Source organism: Crassostrea angulata, chromosome 1 (assembly GCF_025612915.1).
Source record: "Crassostrea angulata isolate pt1a10 chromosome 1, ASM2561291v2, whole genome shotgun sequence".
Classification (NCBI taxonomy): Eukaryota; Metazoa; Mollusca; class Bivalvia; order Ostreida; family Ostreidae; genus Magallana; species Magallana angulata.
In genome coordinates this window covers 6,649,796-6,669,285 of record NC_069111.1, presented here as the reverse complement: position 1 = coordinate 6,669,285, position 19,490 = coordinate 6,649,796, and the positions used below count along the sequence as shown (strand labels likewise).

At 33.9% G+C, this 19,490-nt stretch overlaps 2 protein-coding genes and 1 pseudogene across 3 annotated transcripts; all 3 read left to right on the top strand.

Moving 5' to 3' along the window:
- Nucleotides 1–271: 271 nt before the first annotated feature.
- LOC128187374 (uncharacterized) lies at nucleotides 272–9,182 on the top strand. 2 transcript variants are annotated; one of them, XM_052857807.1, is made up of 5 exons: nucleotides 1,398–1,527; nucleotides 1,778–1,798; nucleotides 3,548–3,730; nucleotides 4,765–4,907; nucleotides 8,766–9,182. In XM_052857807.1, the coding sequence occupies exons 3-5, from the start codon at nucleotides 3,569–3,571 to the stop codon at nucleotides 8,845–8,847; spliced, it is 387 nt and encodes a 128-aa protein (XP_052713767.1). In that variant the 5' UTR covers nucleotides 1,398–1,527; nucleotides 1,778–1,798; nucleotides 3,548–3,568; the 3' UTR covers nucleotides 8,848–9,182. The 2 variants fall into 2 exon arrangements, with proteins under 2 accessions (XP_052713757.1, XP_052713767.1); XM_052857797.1 differs by lacking the exon at nucleotides 1,778–1,798 and having other exon boundaries at nucleotides 272–1,527.
- Nucleotides 9,183–10,078: 896 nt separating this feature from the next.
- On the top strand, nucleotides 10,079–16,890 carry LOC128187442 (uncharacterized). Its single transcript, XM_052857887.1, has 7 exons — nucleotides 10,079–11,440; nucleotides 11,617–11,799; nucleotides 11,891–12,033; nucleotides 14,266–15,346; nucleotides 15,800–15,982; nucleotides 16,255–16,397; nucleotides 16,650–16,890. Exons 1-7 carry the CDS (start codon nucleotides 10,256–10,258, stop codon nucleotides 16,729–16,731), a joined length of 3,000 nt encoding a protein of 999 aa, XP_052713847.1. The 5' UTR covers nucleotides 10,079–10,255; the 3' UTR covers nucleotides 16,732–16,890.
- A 2,472-nt stretch (nucleotides 16,891–19,362) lies between these two features.
- Nucleotides 19,363–19,490, top strand: part of LOC128187365 (uncharacterized) — a 9,366-nt pseudogene continuing 9,238 nt past the window's right edge.

The window sequence follows — 19,490 nt, the reverse complement described above, 5'->3', positions numbered from 1 at the left end:
CAAGTTTAATGTTAAAGATTGTTTTTTTTCCCAAATGGGTTACCTAAAAACGTAGCACAGTGGGTTAGATCGTTAACTGAGTACATGTACATCTAAAAGAGTATCAAGGTTGGAGGGGGGGGGTGCAGTATACCTATCACTTCTATTTCACTATTCGTTTTTTTTTAATTTCAGTTTTTCACCAGCTGTTCAATGCTTTTATCACATTTTTCTCGCACGAGTAAAATCCGGAACAAATTAAATTAGATCGGGCTCGATATTCCCAAAACCATAAGCATAACAGTCAGCTTTCCGGTTAGAGTTTTGAGATTTTGAAAAATGAGATCGGAGAAGGTTTATTTCAAAATCAAAAACTTAGCATTTCTTGGAGCGTTGAACTGGTGTATTATCTGTTGTGCCTCTGCACTGTCGAGTTGTCTGTCACTAGATGATGTGCTGACAAGATCAAGGTCTTCGTGTGTAGTAGCATTAGTAACGAAGAATTGCATTGCAGACCAAGATGTTGATAATTATGGTTATGTACAACTAAGAAATTTGTTTCAGCATAAAAATTTAGGGATTGTGGTAGACTTTGTTCACATTGATAGCAAGTGGCCAAACGGAGAACCGCTTCGTAAGGGAAATGTTGAGGTTGGAAACATTGTCTTGTTTCGAAAAGTAAAAAAAGATCGGACTTGCCTATTGCCTTCAACTCGCAAGCAAAGCATAGCCCCAGTCATTTTGAATGGAATTAATGATCTAGCAACACTGGTTGACTTTGTAAATGATGGATGCGAGACTTATTTCTCGACCTCAGGTGGTCCATCAGTTAAAGGACTGCACAGAAATGAAATCCTTAAAACCTTGTTCCATGTTAAAAATATATCCAATATACAATCAAGAAAAGTTTTCCCAACACAATCACCCCAGTTTTGTGAAGTAAAAGATCAATCCTGTTCAGACACAAATCACATGTTGCATTCAAATCCATCAAAACTTCCAGAATGTGAAAAAATAGACCTTCCTTCAAAGAACTCATATTTTCATAATTATGTAAAGACATCTAAGCCAGTAATATTTAAGAATGTGTTGAGATACTGGCCAGCATTCTCGAAGTGGACAAACAGCTATTTAAGAGAAAAATATGGGAAAAATAACATCCACATAAAATTAACACCTTTAGGAGAGTATGAAGGAGTTGAACCAAGAAACATGTGGGAAAATCATGAAAAGTTTAAAATTCCACAGTTTGTCCTTAATCAATTGGCCTTTCCAGATTTGGTTGTTGTAAGGCCTGCTACAAAAAATCTTAATTTTTCAAGTTTTATGGACATTGTGGAAAAGGTTTCAAATGGATCTATCAAAGATATGTCAGCATACTTGGAGTATTCCTCAATACCTGACCATTTACCTGAGCTCGAAGATGATATTCAAGAGGATTTGTTTTTTCAGGGTCTCTTAAAGAGGGACCATTTAAATATTTGGCTAAGTGACGGAAGAACTTTAGGAAAGTTGCATTTTGATCAATATGACAATTTGCTCTGCCAGGTAAATTTTCTTTTTCAATACCTTTATTCTATTTACACAATTTTCTTAACTCAAAAGCATGAAATGAAGAAAGTATTGATTTCATTTTTTATTATAATATTTCTTTTCCAAGAAAGTTAAGATCTATTGGATCATGGTCAGTAATATATTTGTAGATATATATACAGTAATTAATTTTCTTAAATAATTATCAGGAAGACTCATTGAATTTTGAATGCAATTTATCATCTTAATATGTCTTTAATTATAGAACAGAGTCCCATAGTAAAGAGTAAGAAAAACCCTTATACATTGTATTCCCTTGATTTTCAATCCCATTTCACTTAGAAAATATTTATTAATTTGGTTAAAAACGGCAAGCTTAATATATATATAACTGTAATGACATAAAAGGTAAAGGAATGTCCAATTATGAAATTCTTTTTAAAAAAAAAACCCTGATGTTGACATCCTTGCACAACTACATTACTGGTATATAACATAAACATTTTATTTGATATGGGCTTTTCTTGTCAAGTTGTCATGTTTTTTTGTTCATGGTTTGTGACTCCTTCAGAAACATTAAGACAGTTCCAACAGAGTAAACATTAGATACAATAAAAATAACAAATTCATGTATATCTTTATATTCCGTTTGTAACATCTGTTGGGGGAGATGAACATGAATCGTGATATTAAGGTGGTGTGGGACACTTCCATATTGTTACATACTTCCTATCAAAATAAACAATTAAATTGGGTACAATTTTATAATTTTTTTCTTTTCCAAAATTGTTATCTAACAGTGAAACACAATGTGTTAGAGCCTGAAAAATGAATCTGCAAGTCATGAGTCTGAATCCTGCTGGGGCTTTTATAAGTTTTAGTGTCCTTTCCAAAAAGTTTTAAAACTTTTTTGAAAGTTTAGAGGAATCAGGTGTAGGTTCAGACATATGGTCTATTTGCTTTGCTGATGAGTCAATTATGAGTAGCTACCATCTGAGGGGTTATGAGTAGGTCAGGTTCTAAAACTTAATCAAAACTCTGTAGTTCATGATCTTTTGTTTATCAATAGAGTTCCAATTTTATTTTTGAAGTACTATTATGTTTTGGATGAGGAATTGGTAAAGGTCGCATGAACACATAGTAGAAGGATCATATTTGCACAAAATTAACACAATCATATTATCATTATTTATAACAGAATCAGTAGCACTGTAATTTATAGGATATTCTAGTATATGTTTGGCAATGGTACTGTATACATGTACATGTATAATGGGAGAGTTGCAATAGAATTGTACAGCAAAACTCGTTTATAACGAATTTCAGAGGACCATAGAAAAAACTTCGTTATAGCCGTAATTCGCTATACGCTTATAACGAATTCGTAAAAAATATTATAGCGAATTCGTTATAAAATAATTAAGGGTTTTTCGGGCTAACAGTTTTCTAAACTATCGTAAGTTATAAAATTAGTATTACCTTCATTTACAAAAAATGTCAATGTAACCATTTCATTTCAATTCTTAAAAAATTTCGTATACTATTTGAATTTGAGTATTTTATATATGCATCTTAAAATTGCATGTTTCTTCAATGAAATTTGAAATGGAAAAAATTCGGTATAAATATGATAAAATACGTTAAAATTTTGCCACCGGGGGTCTTAAAATTACTCTGTTATAGCCGAAAATTCGTTATAGCCGTGTTCGTTATATACATCAATTTTGTATATGTTTATATAAGAAATTTGCCGGGACATGAATAATAATTTGTTATAGCCGTAAATTCACTATATCCGTGTTCGTTATATTCGAGTTTTGCTGTATATAGAAGAGGAGGAAGTTGCAACAAAATTGATGGTTGAAGGAAAACAAATTATAAATACATGTAACATCAAGTAACATTGTTTTATTTTGTTTTTGTTCATTGTAAGACAAGCTAAAGAATCATCATATCATTGATACATTTGTATGTGTACCTGTAAATATTTGTTTGATATACACTTGATACATGTTAGATATTTTTTCAATTACAGATCAGTGGAAAGAAACAAGTGATGTTGTTTGATCCACACAACAACCACCAGATGTATGAGGGACACATTCCAGAGGCTACCCTGTCTTACAACCAAACTTCTAACACATTCCATCGCCGCCATCTACTGGAAAGTACATCCATGGTTATGTCCCCTGTCGACATACTCAAGCCAGATTATTCTGTAAATATTACCATCTGTATTTATATTAATCACTAGTGTGGCCTCTTTTGCATTGATCCAGAAAATTTTTAAAGGTGCTGGGGGTGTCTAAGGGATAGTTCTGTTTGTGGGGGGGGGGGGGGGGGGGGGGGGGAATCTGAGGCTTATTTTATTATTTTCAAGATTTCTAGATCTCTAGATCTGTGCATGCCTTCTGCATGCAAAGTTAAATTCCTGTTTTCTGTTAAGAAGTTTAGACCTTGGGATTTTCAACATTTATTAACAATTATAACTTATGAGTGTATGGAATATGTGTGTCCCTTTTTAGAACTAGGTTAGATCTGAATAAGTTGCTTTTCCTTAATAATTCTTTTGATTTTTACAACATACAGTTAGTGACGAATCTATTATATTTAAGAAAAAGGATATTGTGTTTTATGGACTGAAAGATATTGTATGAATTAATGAAAGCATGTATATTACATGACTGTTAAGCTGCCTTGATGCTATCTATTTATATTGCAACTTGCCATCTACATTTGAACAGAAACTTTGGAGACCACTTAAGATCTGCGTAGAACTTAAGTTTATTTTTTAAGTATATTAATATTGAGTAAAGACTTTGTATTGGTTAATTAAAGGTCAAGTTAATGTATCAATTTTGGTCACAGACATTTTTATACTTGGACAAAAAATTTCTTTAATATATAATGTTATTAATATATTTTTGGTTCTGAATTCATCGATGAATATGAGTAGTTTTGCTGTTTTGCCAAATACTGAGATATTTTTTATGTTGTTATTGATGGATATAATCTTTTTTACATGCAAGTTTGCCTTTATAATTTTGAGATTAAGGCCTTTAAGGTCCTTGATGCATACCTTTTAGTGAAAATATATTGTTGCACTTGATATACTCAATTCAGTGATAGTTAAAGTTAAGATTCATATTTTGAATTTTATATATTCCATTTGTAAAGTAGTAATTTATATCAAGCTTTATCATGTGTTTGGTTTTTATTCATTTTAACATCACAATTTTTGCTCCGTGACAGCGGTTCCCACTCTTTGGAGACACCTACCCCTTGAACTGTACCCTGGAAGAGGGTGATGTTCTGTACTTACCCTCTTTCTGGTGGCACGAAGTCCAGTCATTTCCCAATGTAACAGCAGGGAGAAATCTGGCCATCAACTTTTGGTTTGTACTTTATTTAATGCTAATTTTTCAGGAAACACATGCTTTGCTACTATACTAATCAACGTTACTAATTCGCTAAATATTTCACACAAGAGTTTAAAAAAACAAATGCCATGATGATAGCAGTGCTTCAGATTATATTAATTAAGGTCTTCCATTTTCCAACGGAAGACCTTATTGTTTTCGTTCGGTTTCTTTTTCCCTATTATTATTATTTTTATACCCCCGCTCCGAAGGAGAGGGGGTATACTGTTTTACCCATGTGTGTCTGTCTGTCCGTCCGTCTGTCCGTCTGTCCGTCTGTCTGTCCGTCCGTAACAAAAATTTCTGTCGCATTTATCTCAGCAACTATTTATCGCAGATGCTTGAAATTTTAACACAGTGTTTGTTAAGGCATGCCATATTGTGGGATATATTTTTGTACCAATCGGACGTCAACTTCCTGTTAAATGACGACTTTGCTTATTTTTTAACCAAAATTTTCAAACAAATTTTCGTCAAAGATTTCTCAGCAACTGTTTATCGCAGATGCTTGAAATTTTTACACAGTATTTGTATAGGCATGCCATATCGTGGGATATATTTTTGTACCAATCAGACGTCAACTTCCTGTTAAATGACGACTTTGTTTATTTTTAGCAAAACTTTTCAAACAAATTTCCGTCAAAGAATTCTCAGCAACTGTTTACCGCAGATGCTTGAAATTTTTACACAGTATTTGTATAGGCATGCTATATCGTTGGATATATTTTTGTACCAATCAGACGTCAACTTCCTGTTTAATGACAACTTTGTTTATTTTTAGCAAAACTTTTCAAACAAATTTCTGTCAAAGAATTCTCAGCAACTGTTTATCACAGATGCTTGAAATTTTTACACAGTATTTGTATAGGCATGCTATATCATGGGATGTATTTTTGTACCAATCGGACGTCAACTTCCTGTTAAATGATGACTTTGTTTATTTTTAGCCAAAATTTTCAAACAAATTTTCATCAAAGATTTCTCAGCAGCTATTTTTGGAGATGCTTGAAATTTGTACACAGTGTTTGTTTAGGCATGCCATATTGTGGGATATATTTTTGTATCAATCAGATGTCAACTTCCTGTTAAATAATGACTTTATTTATTTTTAGCCAAAATATTCAAACAAATTTTCGTCAAAGATTTCTCAGCAGCTATTTATCGGAGATGCTTGAAATTTTTACACAGTGTTTGTTTAGGCATGCCATATTGTGGGATATATTTTTTTACCAATCGGACGTCATCTTCCTGTTAAATGAGTACTTTGTTTATTTTAGCCAAAATTTTCAAACAAATTTTCCTCAAAGATTTCTCAGCAGCTAATTATCGCAGATGCTTGAAATTTTAACACACTATTTGTTTAGGCATGCCATATTGTGGGATATATTTCTGTACCAATCGGATGCCAGCTTTCTGTTAAATGTCGACTTTGCTTATTTTGCATATTCACATCAGAGCGGGGGTATCACTAGTGAGCATTGGCTCACAGATATCTTGTTTTTTTTCTTACAAAATTTGTGCAGGCGATTTCTCAGAAATGGCTGAACCGATTTTCGTGAAACTTTCAGATCTAATAGATATTAGTACGAACTTAATATACATTTTTTAATTTTGATGATGTCATTTCCGTTCTTGAGAAAATGACGTTTTAGCGATTTTCAGAGGGTCGGCTTGTCCAGGGATCTCCTCCTAAACGGTAAAAGATATTGAGTTCAAACTTTCAGGAATTGTAGACAAGAGATTGTAGATGTGTAATTTGGCATTCATATTTGTCATGCTCAAAAGGCGTTAAAGCTCGCCTGGTCCCGAAAATTGAGACTAAAAAAACGTCGTAATTTTTCTTGGTTTTCTTAGTTTATCTCTTTTCTGAAAAATATTTTGTGAACACATATAATGCAAAAAAAGTTTATATTTACAAGACCTTTCATTTCATATCAAGAAAAAGGGGCTGGCCCCTAATATGAGGGGACCAAAGGGCTCTAAAGTCTTTCATCTGTAGCCCTTTACCGAGGGATATTTTGTGAACAGTTATAGAAGCAAATATCTTTATTTTACAGTTATGTATCCAAGCAATGTAATGCTTTTATCATGTGTTACGTAATTAGGGGTTTTTAGGGGCCAAAAGTCCAGAATTTTGATCACCAATATCTCAGAAAGGAAAAATATTTTGAAATGCAGTATAGAAGAAAAGATGCTCAGAATGATGAATTAAATCATATGATATTTTCAAAATTTCGTTAAACAGCCCCTATAAGGAGTTAAGGGATCGGCCCCTAAAATGTTCTTTCCAATATATCTCAGAACGGTAATGAATTTCTAAACAGTTGTTGAACAAAATGTATTGAGATTTAAATGACCTTTTATTTGATATCAAGAAAAAGGGGCTGGCCCCTAAAATTAGGGGACCAAAGGGCTCTAAAGTCTTTTATTTGTTGCCCTTTACTGGGGGATATTTTGTGAACGATTATAGAAGCAAATATGATTATCTCACAGTTATGCATCCAAGCAATGTAATGCTTTTATCATGTCTTACGTAATTAGGGGTTTTTAGGGGCCAATAGTCCAGAATTTTGATAACATATATCTCAGAAAGGAAAAATATTTTGAAATGCAGTATAGAAGAAAAGATGCTCAAAATGGTGTATCAAATCATATGCAATTTTCAAAATTTCGTTAAAATGTCCCTATAAGGAGTTCAGGGATCAGCCCTTAAAATGTCCTTTCCCATATATCTCAAGAACGGTAACGAATTTCTAAACAGTTGTTGAACATAATGTGTTGAGATTTAAATGACCTTTTATTTGATATCGAGAAAAAGATGCTGGCCCCTTAAATTAGGGGACCAAAGGGCTCTAAAGTCTTTTATCTATAGCCCTTTACTGAGGGATATGTTGTGAACGGTTATAGAAGCAAATATGTTTATCTTACAATTATGTATCCAAGCAATGTAATGATTTTATCATGTGTTACATAATAAGGGGGTTTAAGGGGCCAAAATTATAGAATTTTGATCAATATCTCAGAAAGGAAAAATATTTTGAAATGCAGTAAAGAAGAAAAGATACTTAGAATGGTGTACTAAATAATATGCAACTTTCAAAATTTCGTTAAACGGCTCCTATAAGGAGTTAAGGGATCAGCCCCTTAAACGTTCTTTCCCATATCTCTCAAAAACGGTAAAGAATGTTTAAACAGTTGTTGAACAAAATGTGTTGAGATTTAAATGACCTTTTATTTGATATTAAAAAAGGGAATGACCCCTAGAATGAGGGAACTAAAGGGCTCTAAATATTTCAACTGTAGCTCTTTACTGAGGGAAATTTAATGAAAGGCTATAGAAGCAAATATGTTTATCTTACAGTTCTGTATCCAAGTAATGTAATGATGTATTCATGTGTTATGGAATAAGGATCTTTTAGGGGTCATGAGTCCATAAACCAGCTATATCTCAAAAATGAAAATATTTTGAAATGCAGTGTAGAAGAAAAGATGCTCAAAATGATATACTTTACAAAATGCAACCTTCAAAATTTGGTTCAGCGGCTCCAATAAGGAGGTAAGGGACTGACCCCTAAAACTTTTTTTTCTCAGATATCTCAAGAACGGTGACGAATTTCTAAACACTAGTTGAACAAAGCTCTTATACCTGAAACAAAATAGTATCTGGCCCTTAGAATGTAAACCCCGTTTTTTCTATTCTAAATTATGTTTAGCTGTTGAATAGCAAAATCAAGATCGAACATGTATCTCAAATTCTAAAATCAGACGGAAGACCTCCTCGTTGCTCGCAACGAGATCGTGTCTAGTTAACAATTTTTTTCTTTTCTTTTTCAGGTATGATCCTTTCCTAATTAAAGAATTTCCATGTGCTGAGTGCAAGCTGGATGTTAATCCAAAATACAGACACTTATTATGATGTTACAGAAATACAGACACTTATTATGATATTAATCCGAAATACAGACACTTATTATGATGTTATAGAAATACGGACACTTCTTATGATGTTACAGAAATACAGACACTTATTATGATGATAATCCGAAGTACAGACACTTATTTTGATGTTATAGAAATACAGACACTTCTTATGATATTACAGAAATACAGACACTTATTATGTTGTTACGGAAATATAAAAATAAATTAAAACAGTGAGCAAGGTGTTTTTCATATACTAGAAATTTAATCTGAAGTACATGTACCACATGACTGGATGTCTCGCTCTACCTGTTTTGAAATCATTTTGATGCTCAATGTTCTTGTTGCTTTAATTTCAAGATAGCTAAGCAGATTGAGTTCTATTATGAGTGTTAATTCTTTTCTTCCACAATTGCCTTGATTTTGAAGCACGTTCGGCATTTTCCATTGGCAAATTCCACAGGATCAGGTTCCATTTTCCATTGGCAAATTCCTTAGGATCAGGTTCCGCACCATTTGTTACAGTATTTACCGTTGCAAATGTTGATCGGATATAGTCCTTTCCAGTGTTGGAACAGATTGCTTTTTTTTTACTTTGAATGCTGTTTGCAATGCATGCCGTCAACGCGGGTGTTTACAGGGAAAGAGTGCCGCGGGATCGGTTGCAACGCTTTTGCTTTTGCTTTGAGAGAACAACAAAACCTAGCTAGTCTGTTTCAACAGACACTTTTTGCTAAACATTTAAACTCTAATGAAGCAATCGTAAATTGTATGTATCTTTTCATATGTTAAGGTAAAAAATCATGGATTGATGATTAGTTACAAACTGTTTTAAAATTATATTTCACACGCCTAAAAGTTTTGAAATTTTGTAATATCTTTGAAAAATACAAAGTTATACTAAGTTTGTAGCGTTTTAAATAAAACTAAGGTATAGTTTTTGGACAGGACCCACCAATTATGCAAAATACGCTATAATTGTAATTATCATTGGTATGTAGCTCTTTTATATAACGATATAACATTTGATGTAGAATTGGTTTGTAGACAGAAACACTTAGGAGTATCTAATGCCGTGTTATGTGGAATATGTTTTGATATTTATCACGTTTGAACTGTCAGTAAACTAGTTGTTATAAGGCTCATCCCTGGGCTTACATTTAAATGTACTGATTAATATTTTAGGTTTGGATATTTTTTTGTTCGCCTTTATTTTGACAATCTAACACGAGAGGCTAGACTTTGTCTCGAGTCCGTTTTAAAGCTACCATTATCTTGACATGCATCTTAATATTCACAGAATGTACACGTATATATATAGTTTCTAATCATCTGTGTCTGTGACAATTCAATCGAAGATTAATAGTTGATTTCAAGACATCGACCGCAAAAGAAGTTCTAACATGAACAACAAATATAAGAAATGGATGGTAGTTTTGTTTGTTTTGTTTCATTTTACTGGTTTTGGAGAAGCAAGCTGTATAGGGCTCGATTCGTTAATGCAACGAGCGAAGTCGTCGTGCGTAGTTGCTCACCTTACAGGTGAGTGTATCGACCCAGACGAAAACGACGAATTCGACGAATTTCTGAATCTTCGAAATATCTCGCGAACCTTGAGCGAAGATATTGGGGTTTTTGTCGAATATATTGGAATTTCAGAAAAATGGGCAGATGTGACACCCATTAACAACGGGGAACTAGACGTAGGGGATGTGGTGTTGTTCAAGAAAACGAAGAAAGAAACGGATTTTCTTGATCCGTCACCGCAACCGACACATCTTGACCCCATAGTTTACAAACGGAAGGAAGAACATAAATCCCTGATAGATTTTGTCAATATTGAATGCGAAATATATATTACGGAAAATGGGTCGTTGTCTGAACAAGGTGTTCACCGTGAGGAGATTCTCAGAGAAAGGTTTCATGTGAAAAATATTTCAAATGTTAAATTCAAAGACGCATTCCATTCGAACTGTTTTACGGAGGGTGAGTTTTGTGAAGTTAATAGAAACAATATATACCAAGATGAAGAGAAACTACCGGAATGCGAAAAATTAGAAAGTCTTCCGTCTAAAGACGAATTTTTTCACAAGTTTCTTAAAAAATCAAAGCCTGTTATTTTTAAGAGTATTTTAAGAGATTGGCCAGCTTTTACAAAATGGTCTAATGCATACTTAAGGGAAACATTTGGTCAGAAACATATTCAGTTTCAGATGTCACCAAATGGGGACTATGAAGGAGTAGAACCTCTACGCCTGTGGGAAAATGCAATTCGGGACGAGTTGGTGAACACAGATAATTTACCGTTTCCTGATTTAGTTTTAGTACGACCAGCTCCAGTTAATGGAACCTTTTCAATATTTCTTGATATTATTGAGGGATTATCAAAGGGGACACTGACCAACTTCTCAGCTTATTTTCAATACTCATCCATACCTGAATATCTGCCAGAACTGGAGAAAGATTTACGGGAGGATTTGCTCTTCCCTGGTCTGTTAATCAACAGACAGGAACTGAATATTTGGTTGAGTGATGGGCACACTCGAGGAAAGCTTCATTTTGATGATTACGAAAATTTTCTGTGCCAGGTAGAAAATTGACGATCGGATTCATTGATTGTTTTAATAAATAAAATTCAGGTGGTATCCAAAGATATTTAACTTTGTGTCACAATCATAATATGTTAACAATATATGAATTAGATTCTATGTTTGGTAAAACCCCTTATACTGCGTAAATAAATCACATTTCTTTTATTCTTCAGATAAGTGGCAAAAAAGAAGTAATAATGTTCGACCCAAATAACAACCATCAGTTGTATGAAGGTCACCTCCAGGAGGCTACCTTGAACTTAAATTGGACAACCAAATCATTCCACAGACGACATGTCAATAATGTGACTAATGCAGTAATGTCGCCGGTAAACATGGTCAAACCTGATTTTTCCGTAAGTACATTGAATTGCCATGGAAGTTCAAAAAGTAAACTGGATTTGCTTGTTTTAAACGCTTTGAATTGTATTCACGTCTTAATTACAGCGGTTCCCACTGTTTGGGGAAACCTACCCCCTAAATTGTACCTTGGAAGAGGGTGATGTCCTGTACATGCCATCTTTCTGGTGGCACGAAGTCCAGTCATTTCCAAACGTAACAGCAAGGAGAAATCTGGCTGTCAACTTTTGGTAAACAATGAATTTGTTAAATACAAGTACTTTTTCATAAGTATTATCTCTCACCATACATGTATTTCCTTTGTGATAAATATTGGTTTATCATATAAATTAGGTATGAGCCATTTTTTTCGAAAGATCACCCATGTCCTGAATGCCCACTGGATGTGAATCCTAAATACAGACATCTTTTGTGATAAACAGACGTTGAACGTGTTCATCATACATTTGAGTTGATCGTCCGGATATACACGTGTTGACTGTGCCTTGACTACAATGTATCTAATAACATTGTGCAATTATTTACTTTTTCAAGGTGAATGGGGGAATAGAAATTATTGTTATATTCAGTAGTATATTCTCACTATATAACTCTATATAGACGAATAGTCAATAATTGTAATATAAGCTCGTCCGAAAAATATTGACCGGTCAATATTTTTTTTATATTGACCGGCTAGGAATAATATCTAGAGAACATTCCCTCTTTTTCAAATAATCGCCTCTGATTAGTTGATTCGTAAACGATGACGTAAATAAGTCTTCGCGACTCCAAAACAAGGTGACGTCATAATATACAGTCAGTCAACTCAAGGCAAGTAAACAACGGACGCGCAATGCGACGGTTTGCTATCATAACGGATATGAGGATTTGCGAATTACTGTGAAGTAAAATCAGGTAGAACATCTGTATATTAATTCTTTCGGTCGGCGGAATATCAGCGGTTTGGTGCTGAGGATATTTTGGAAATGAACTTTGCACAGAATTGAATTCGTGAATTCTTTGTTGAGCCGAGAAAATTACGGCGATCTGTTTTCAATTACTTTCTTAATTTTGGTTTGTTTCTTCATATAACAAAACAAATGTTGACTGTGTTTTCGGACAACATTGATTATATTAGCCCCCTTGGGACGAAAATATTGCCCTCCGCTTCGCGTCGGGCAATATTTCGTCCCTCGGGGGCTAATATAATCAATGTTGCCCTCAACCCCAGTCAATATTTGTATAATATTCACTATGCATGGTAGACGATAGATTTATAATATGAACTGTATTTAAGGAGGCCGACTTTAGTTTGCATTGCGCATGTTTTTGCGCATTCTAATATAATACAGTTGATTTATACTTCTTATGATTTTTTTTTCGATATCATTTATAAAATTGAACACAATAAACAAAATACAGGTAAAGATATTTAGATTGTTAAAGGAAATTTTTATTTTTAACACGATTTTTACGTTGTGCGGTAGGGGAACATTACCATTGCGCTTTTATGACGTTATGATAAAATGAAGCTTTGTAGGAGTACGTTATAAGAAATAACATTACAGAAAAAGTGAAAATTGTACGCTGTTGAAATTTTATATACAGAATGATACAATCCTCGAGGACATTTTCCTCATTTTTGGAATGAAACCATTATACCAATCATCATTCGTGATGATCCAAATCTATAGCAAAATTTGGTGCATTTTAATATTTTGAGAATTTTGTGTTTTTTACATATAAGGTAGGAAATTATATTACTAATCATATATAACAATATGAGAAAAAAAGCTAATGAGTATTTTTTAAAACTGCCTTGATGTGCGGAAAATGACAGTTTCAGATATATTCCTATAGTAAATGTACCTCTATTTTGAAATGGTCCTTAAAAAGAACCAGACGGTCGATTTTCATGAACCTTCGCAAATAAACTAGAGCTAGTTTAAATTACATATGGTTAAAAAATAAGAGTTTTGCTACTGTAGTAAAACCCAAATCGGCCTCCTTAAGCGCTATTTGCAAGTTATAACAGAGGTTTTACATATTTACTCACATTTTTAGGAAGACAACTATTGTATGGTCCTCGGGTCTGGTAATTTCTCTCGATGCATTCATTTGATATTTAATTTGGCAAAAAGCATTTGTTTGTAATTCTCACCCATTTAAACAGGGGGCATTTACAAAAGACCTTGTGTTGTTTTATTTAACTCCTGATGTAATCAACTATACTATGGGAAGGAATCGATCTCCAGCATATGGTTGCATTTCATTTGAAAGTTTAAAGGTTGTCATTTAATTTTCAATTGCAAACTTAAGAGTCGATTCATTAGGATTTTCGGTCAAGAAATGATTCAAGATTTCAAGATAAAACCATCAAGTACCACTACTATTATATGTAGTCTTGCGTGCGTTTTTTATTTAACTTGTGCTGTTGATGCGCTCTCGGGATGTTTCAAACTGGACTTTCTGCTAAGAAGGGCGAGATCTACATGTGTGGTAGCCTACGTTACCGACGATTGTCAGATTTCAGAGCAAACCATTGGATATATATCATTTCAAAACTTGAGGAATTTATCGTTGAACCACGAACTAGGGGTCCTTGTTGGCTTTGTTGATATAAAAGACTCATGGCCGGATAAGACAATGCTCACTGCAACAAATGGCACCGTCAAAAATGGAGATGTCTTGTTGTTTGAAAAAATCCAGAAGGACTATATCGACTTGGAAGCTACTATTCCCGAGAGCCTCGATCCCGATGTTCTTGGAAACACCCAGGCATTAGAAGATCTAATTGAGCTGGTAAACCGTGGATGTAACACCTATTTCACTGCTACTGGGTCGCTCTCACGACAAGGTCTCCATCGGGAAGAAATTCTCAGGTCAATGTTTCATGTGAAAAACATTTCCAATGTGCAATCTAAAGACGTATTTCTTCAAAAATGCTTCCAGGATGATCAATTCTGTTATGCAGATAGTAAATCGCAAACACGTGCGAATATTCCTAAACTTCCGGAATGTGAGAAAATAGACCTTCCATCAAAAACCGATTTCTTCAATAATTATTTGAAAAAATCCAAACCTGTAATTTTTAAAAATGTTTTGCAAAATTGGCCAGCGTTTACAAAATGGTCTAAAGAATACCTTAGAGAAAAGTATGGACAAAAGATAGTAAAATTTCAATTAACACCGCACGGAGAATTTGAGAGAATTGAACACAAAAATGAATGGGGAAACCAGAATCAGATTAAATTACCGAAGTTTCTGACTGACAAGATGCCTTTTCCAGATTTAGTTATGGCGAGACCTGCTGCTAAAGTTGGAAATTTTTCGTTCTTCCTGGACATCTTAGAAGGAGTTTCTAACGGGTCTATTTCTAATCTTTCCGTCTACTTTGAATATGCATCCATTCCAGAATTTTTACCGGAACTTGAGGAAGACATTCGCGAAGACACGCTTTTAGGAGATATTTCTAAGAGGGACCAGTTGAATATTTGGCTTGGCGATGGGCAAACTGTTGGGAAAATGCATTTTGATGGGAGCGATAATTTTCTCTGTCAGGTTTGAAAATATTTAATTATCATTGCAAAAAATCCACAGTACTTTTTTTAAAAAAACAAGTTTCCTTAGCATAGGAATCAATTATGAGAAAGGTTGATTTTATATATACGAGGTTTTAGATTTGTGGTTAAGACATATTTGTAACGAATATCTTTTAAATAAATGAAAAGTTAAAAACTTTTACTAATATATTGTTTAATATAATATAACTTTGAATGTCAGTGTACAAAATCAAAAACAGCTTACAAACGCGTTTCAACGATATAGTGCAATCTACAAACATTTTAAGCATTGTTTCACGTACTTCGATTTAACGGCCGTAGACCATCCGATAAAATTTCATTAGATATTTCGCATATACGTATACTTGGTGTACTAGATTATACTTATGTTAAAGTTATTGCTCTCTTTTGAATAAATTTTTGTTATGATTTATGAATGAAAAATATGCAGATGCGTGGAAAGAAGCAGGTCATATTGATAGATCCACACAGTAACCATCAGCTCTATGAGGGCCATATCCAAGAGGCTACCATGTCCTACAATTTCTCGTCTCACTCATTTGAAAGAAAACACCTATTGGACGAAACGGTATACGTTTGGACACCATTCGACATTTCTAATCCCGATTATTCTGTAAGTCTCTCTCTTCATATTGACAATTCGTTCATGCGTTATTTCAATTTTAAGAATGAGTGAAATGCTTATAAGTTGTCTTGGTTACTCTCAGAGTTGAAAAGATTATTTTACCGTTTGTGAATTTAAAGTACAAAAAAAATATGTTTAGTAATCATTCTTTGTACATTAAAGGGGTAATTAAGCAAAATCATGATTAAAATATGCTAAATAATTTCTCTATAATGGATTCAGGTCAATAAACTTGTGTCTGTTTTTTAATTCTTTGAAAGAGATTCCCGCTCTTTGGTGAGACCTATCCTATGAACTGTACAGTAGAAGAGGGGGAAGTTCTTTTTATTCCTTCTTTTTGGTGGCACGAGGTGAAATCTTTTCCCAACGTGACGGAAGGACGAAATCTGGCCATAAACTTCTGGTATGTTTGCATTTTACTGTTTGTTTTATATATACAGATAATTGGGATTGAAGGTTAGATAAAAAGTTGCATAATTTTGTAAAACCTTATGTGTATTGAAGTGAACAACTAAAATTATCTGTTACAAAAACATATATTTTGCTTTAGAATTAAAAATACTTGCTATCATAATATATTATATAAAAAAAACATTTATAAAAGAATCAGTGAAAATATTCATGTAGTGTTTTTCTTACTTTTTCATTTGATGAGGTATGAACCATTCTTTGAACGAAACTACCCTTGCCCAGAGTGTCAGCTAGACATCAATCCAACATACAGAGACATTCTGTGAGGAATGCTTTAAGTTGGAAAAATATGGTGTGGGAAAAAACATACAGCTTCAGAGGTCACAGGTCACATGGCAACATCAATGCAAAAGGATATAATTTGTGCCAGAGCAAATTTCTTTAATTTCAACATAAAAAGATAAATAAATCTTTACCAACACAACTTTGACGTCATTTTGGTTTTATCATTTGCACATGATTTAAAGAAGTATATATTATCATATTCAAAATTCAAAAAATGTACATATCATGATGACATCATAGTTTAAATTATGCATTAAATAGTTTTCAGTTCTGGTAAAAGAAAAAAAAATAATAGTTACAAATTTTATTGAAACAAGATGTCAGTTAATGAAACCTCTTTTCCTTAAAGGAAAAATTATCGTCCTTTTTTTCAAATATTTAAAGCTGTTGAGTCTATCGTTCAGAAATATTCTACATTGTATTTAATTCTACGGTCGTACGACAATGAATACTTTAGTGTGACGTTTATATAAGCACTATCTTGATTTGTATCAGAGGACTAGCATGGTTTTGTATACAGGTAAAGTTTGAGATAAAGAATGTTCACGTGAAAGAAAAGTTATTGATAATTCTATTATTAATTTTGATAAAATGTACTTATTATTGGACAAGCAATTTGTATTTGCCTGTGTAGGCGAGTGTATCGTGTATAATTGGCTACATTACAAATGATTCAACAGGTACCTGCATCATCATGATAAATTTAAATGGCATTATGATATACTAGCGGAAAAAAGAAACTGTGCATTATTTAATACATGAAAAAACATTTAAAAATTACAATGAACAAATTTAATTTTTTGTAATACTGTTAACACATGTATTCGTAACAACATCTCATAACACATTAATGTCAACGTCGAATAACGTTAATTTCAGCACACTCGAAATTCACTTTTATTTGAAATTGAATTAACAAAATTAATAACGCGTGTGACCACCATTTGCGTTCACGAATGCTTGACAGTCTCATTGATGCCACTAAAGTGTTCAGAAATGCTTGAGGGATGTTGTTCCAGATGATGGTTAAAGCCTGGCCTTAATCAGCCAATGTCACTGGCTGATTTGGTAAACGGCGTAAACGTCTTTCCATTTCATCCCAGACGTGCTCGATCGGCGACAAATCGGGGAAAACAGGGAGGGGTCCTTCCACGTGCTGATATATCACCCCACCACATAACGCTACCTCCACAAATTGTCGACGTTGCACAACACAAGCGTCCTGGTAACGCTCTCCAACGCGACGATACACCCTACAACGGCCGTCACTGCTATCCAAATGAAATCTGGATTCATCATTGAACAGAATATTGGCCCAGTCCTGTATTCTGAATCGCAGATTTCGTGTGTCCTACGCTAGTCTGGCGATACGATGACGTTGAAGCAGTACTGGGCGCACCGCTGGACGTCTAGGTCTGATGTTTTGCTCGCGCAGACGATTACGAACAGTTCTGGGAATAATTGGCCGAAGCCCTGGAATGCTACGGACAGTCAAACTTGCTGTATGGAAACGATTTCTCAGATGCACAAGTCTAATGTGGTTGTTCTGTTGACGTGACGTCACACGAGGTCGCACAGAACGCGGTCGATCCTGAGTGTTGTCAGATTGTTGAAAACGTCTCCATAATGACTGGATGGTGTTCCGATGAACTCCAAAGTGTCTTGCTATAGTATTTTGTGCCATTCCAGCTTGCAGCATCCCAACAGCACGATTACGTTGGTTTTCGTTGTGTCGTGGTATGACATAGGGGTAAATTTTGTTGAAACTAAAGTGATTTCCTTAACAAAAAAAGTTTAAACAAATCCTTTACAGTTCTTATTCCAAACAATATTGGCCAGAAAAACTCGTGTGTACAAATTCTTCAATAAACAACAGGTGCTCACTAACCATGAAAAAGTCCGTGCACCCGGACAGTTACCATCCGATATTTTCAAAAACATTACTATTATCGATTGTTTAAATTTTATAAATACAAACAATAGATATAGAAAAATTATACTAAATTTTATAATGCACAGTATCTTTTTTCCGATAGTATATAAAGCTAGACAACCTAGTACCTAAACACTTTTCCACTTTCAAAAAGGGTAACAATATATAACTTTAAGGCAATGGGTTTCTATCGTTTATTTGCAATAGCTGTTATAACGTTACAAAAAACCTTGCAACAAACATTTACGGTATAATCAATGGTGCAAAAGTAGAAAAGTGCACTAATGTGAGCACTCTGTCCGTATACTTGGGAAAAGATGCATGTCACAACGCCACATCATCTATCCGTGTTTCCGCGCTGTGCTTAACTCTTCTCTCTTTAGTCTGTATACTGTTCTTTCTCTAAAACTTAGCAGATATTCATCGTGCTAAGCTTTCCAAGAGGCATCCAAATGTTTCCGTCCTTTCTTGCAATAACTTAATAGACATTAAATGAAGGAGTACAATGAGGGACATTTAAATTTATGGGCAATTCTGATAACAATTTTATCAATTTGATTTTACACGAGTTCTTCAGGTAGAGATAAAATATTTTTTTTAAAGTTTTTGAGTTTGATAAGATATCGGAAATCCAGTCGTTTAAGTGCAAGTTATCAGGAAGTCCTGTTTTTATTTTCGTGCCAAACTTTTATGCGTTATTTTAGTATTCCCTAAATCATGAAGATCGCAACACAGTTGTTCATATTTTGTAAGTCAGATTTCTCTCTCTCTCTCTCTCTCTCTCTCTCTCTCTCTCTCTCTCTCTCT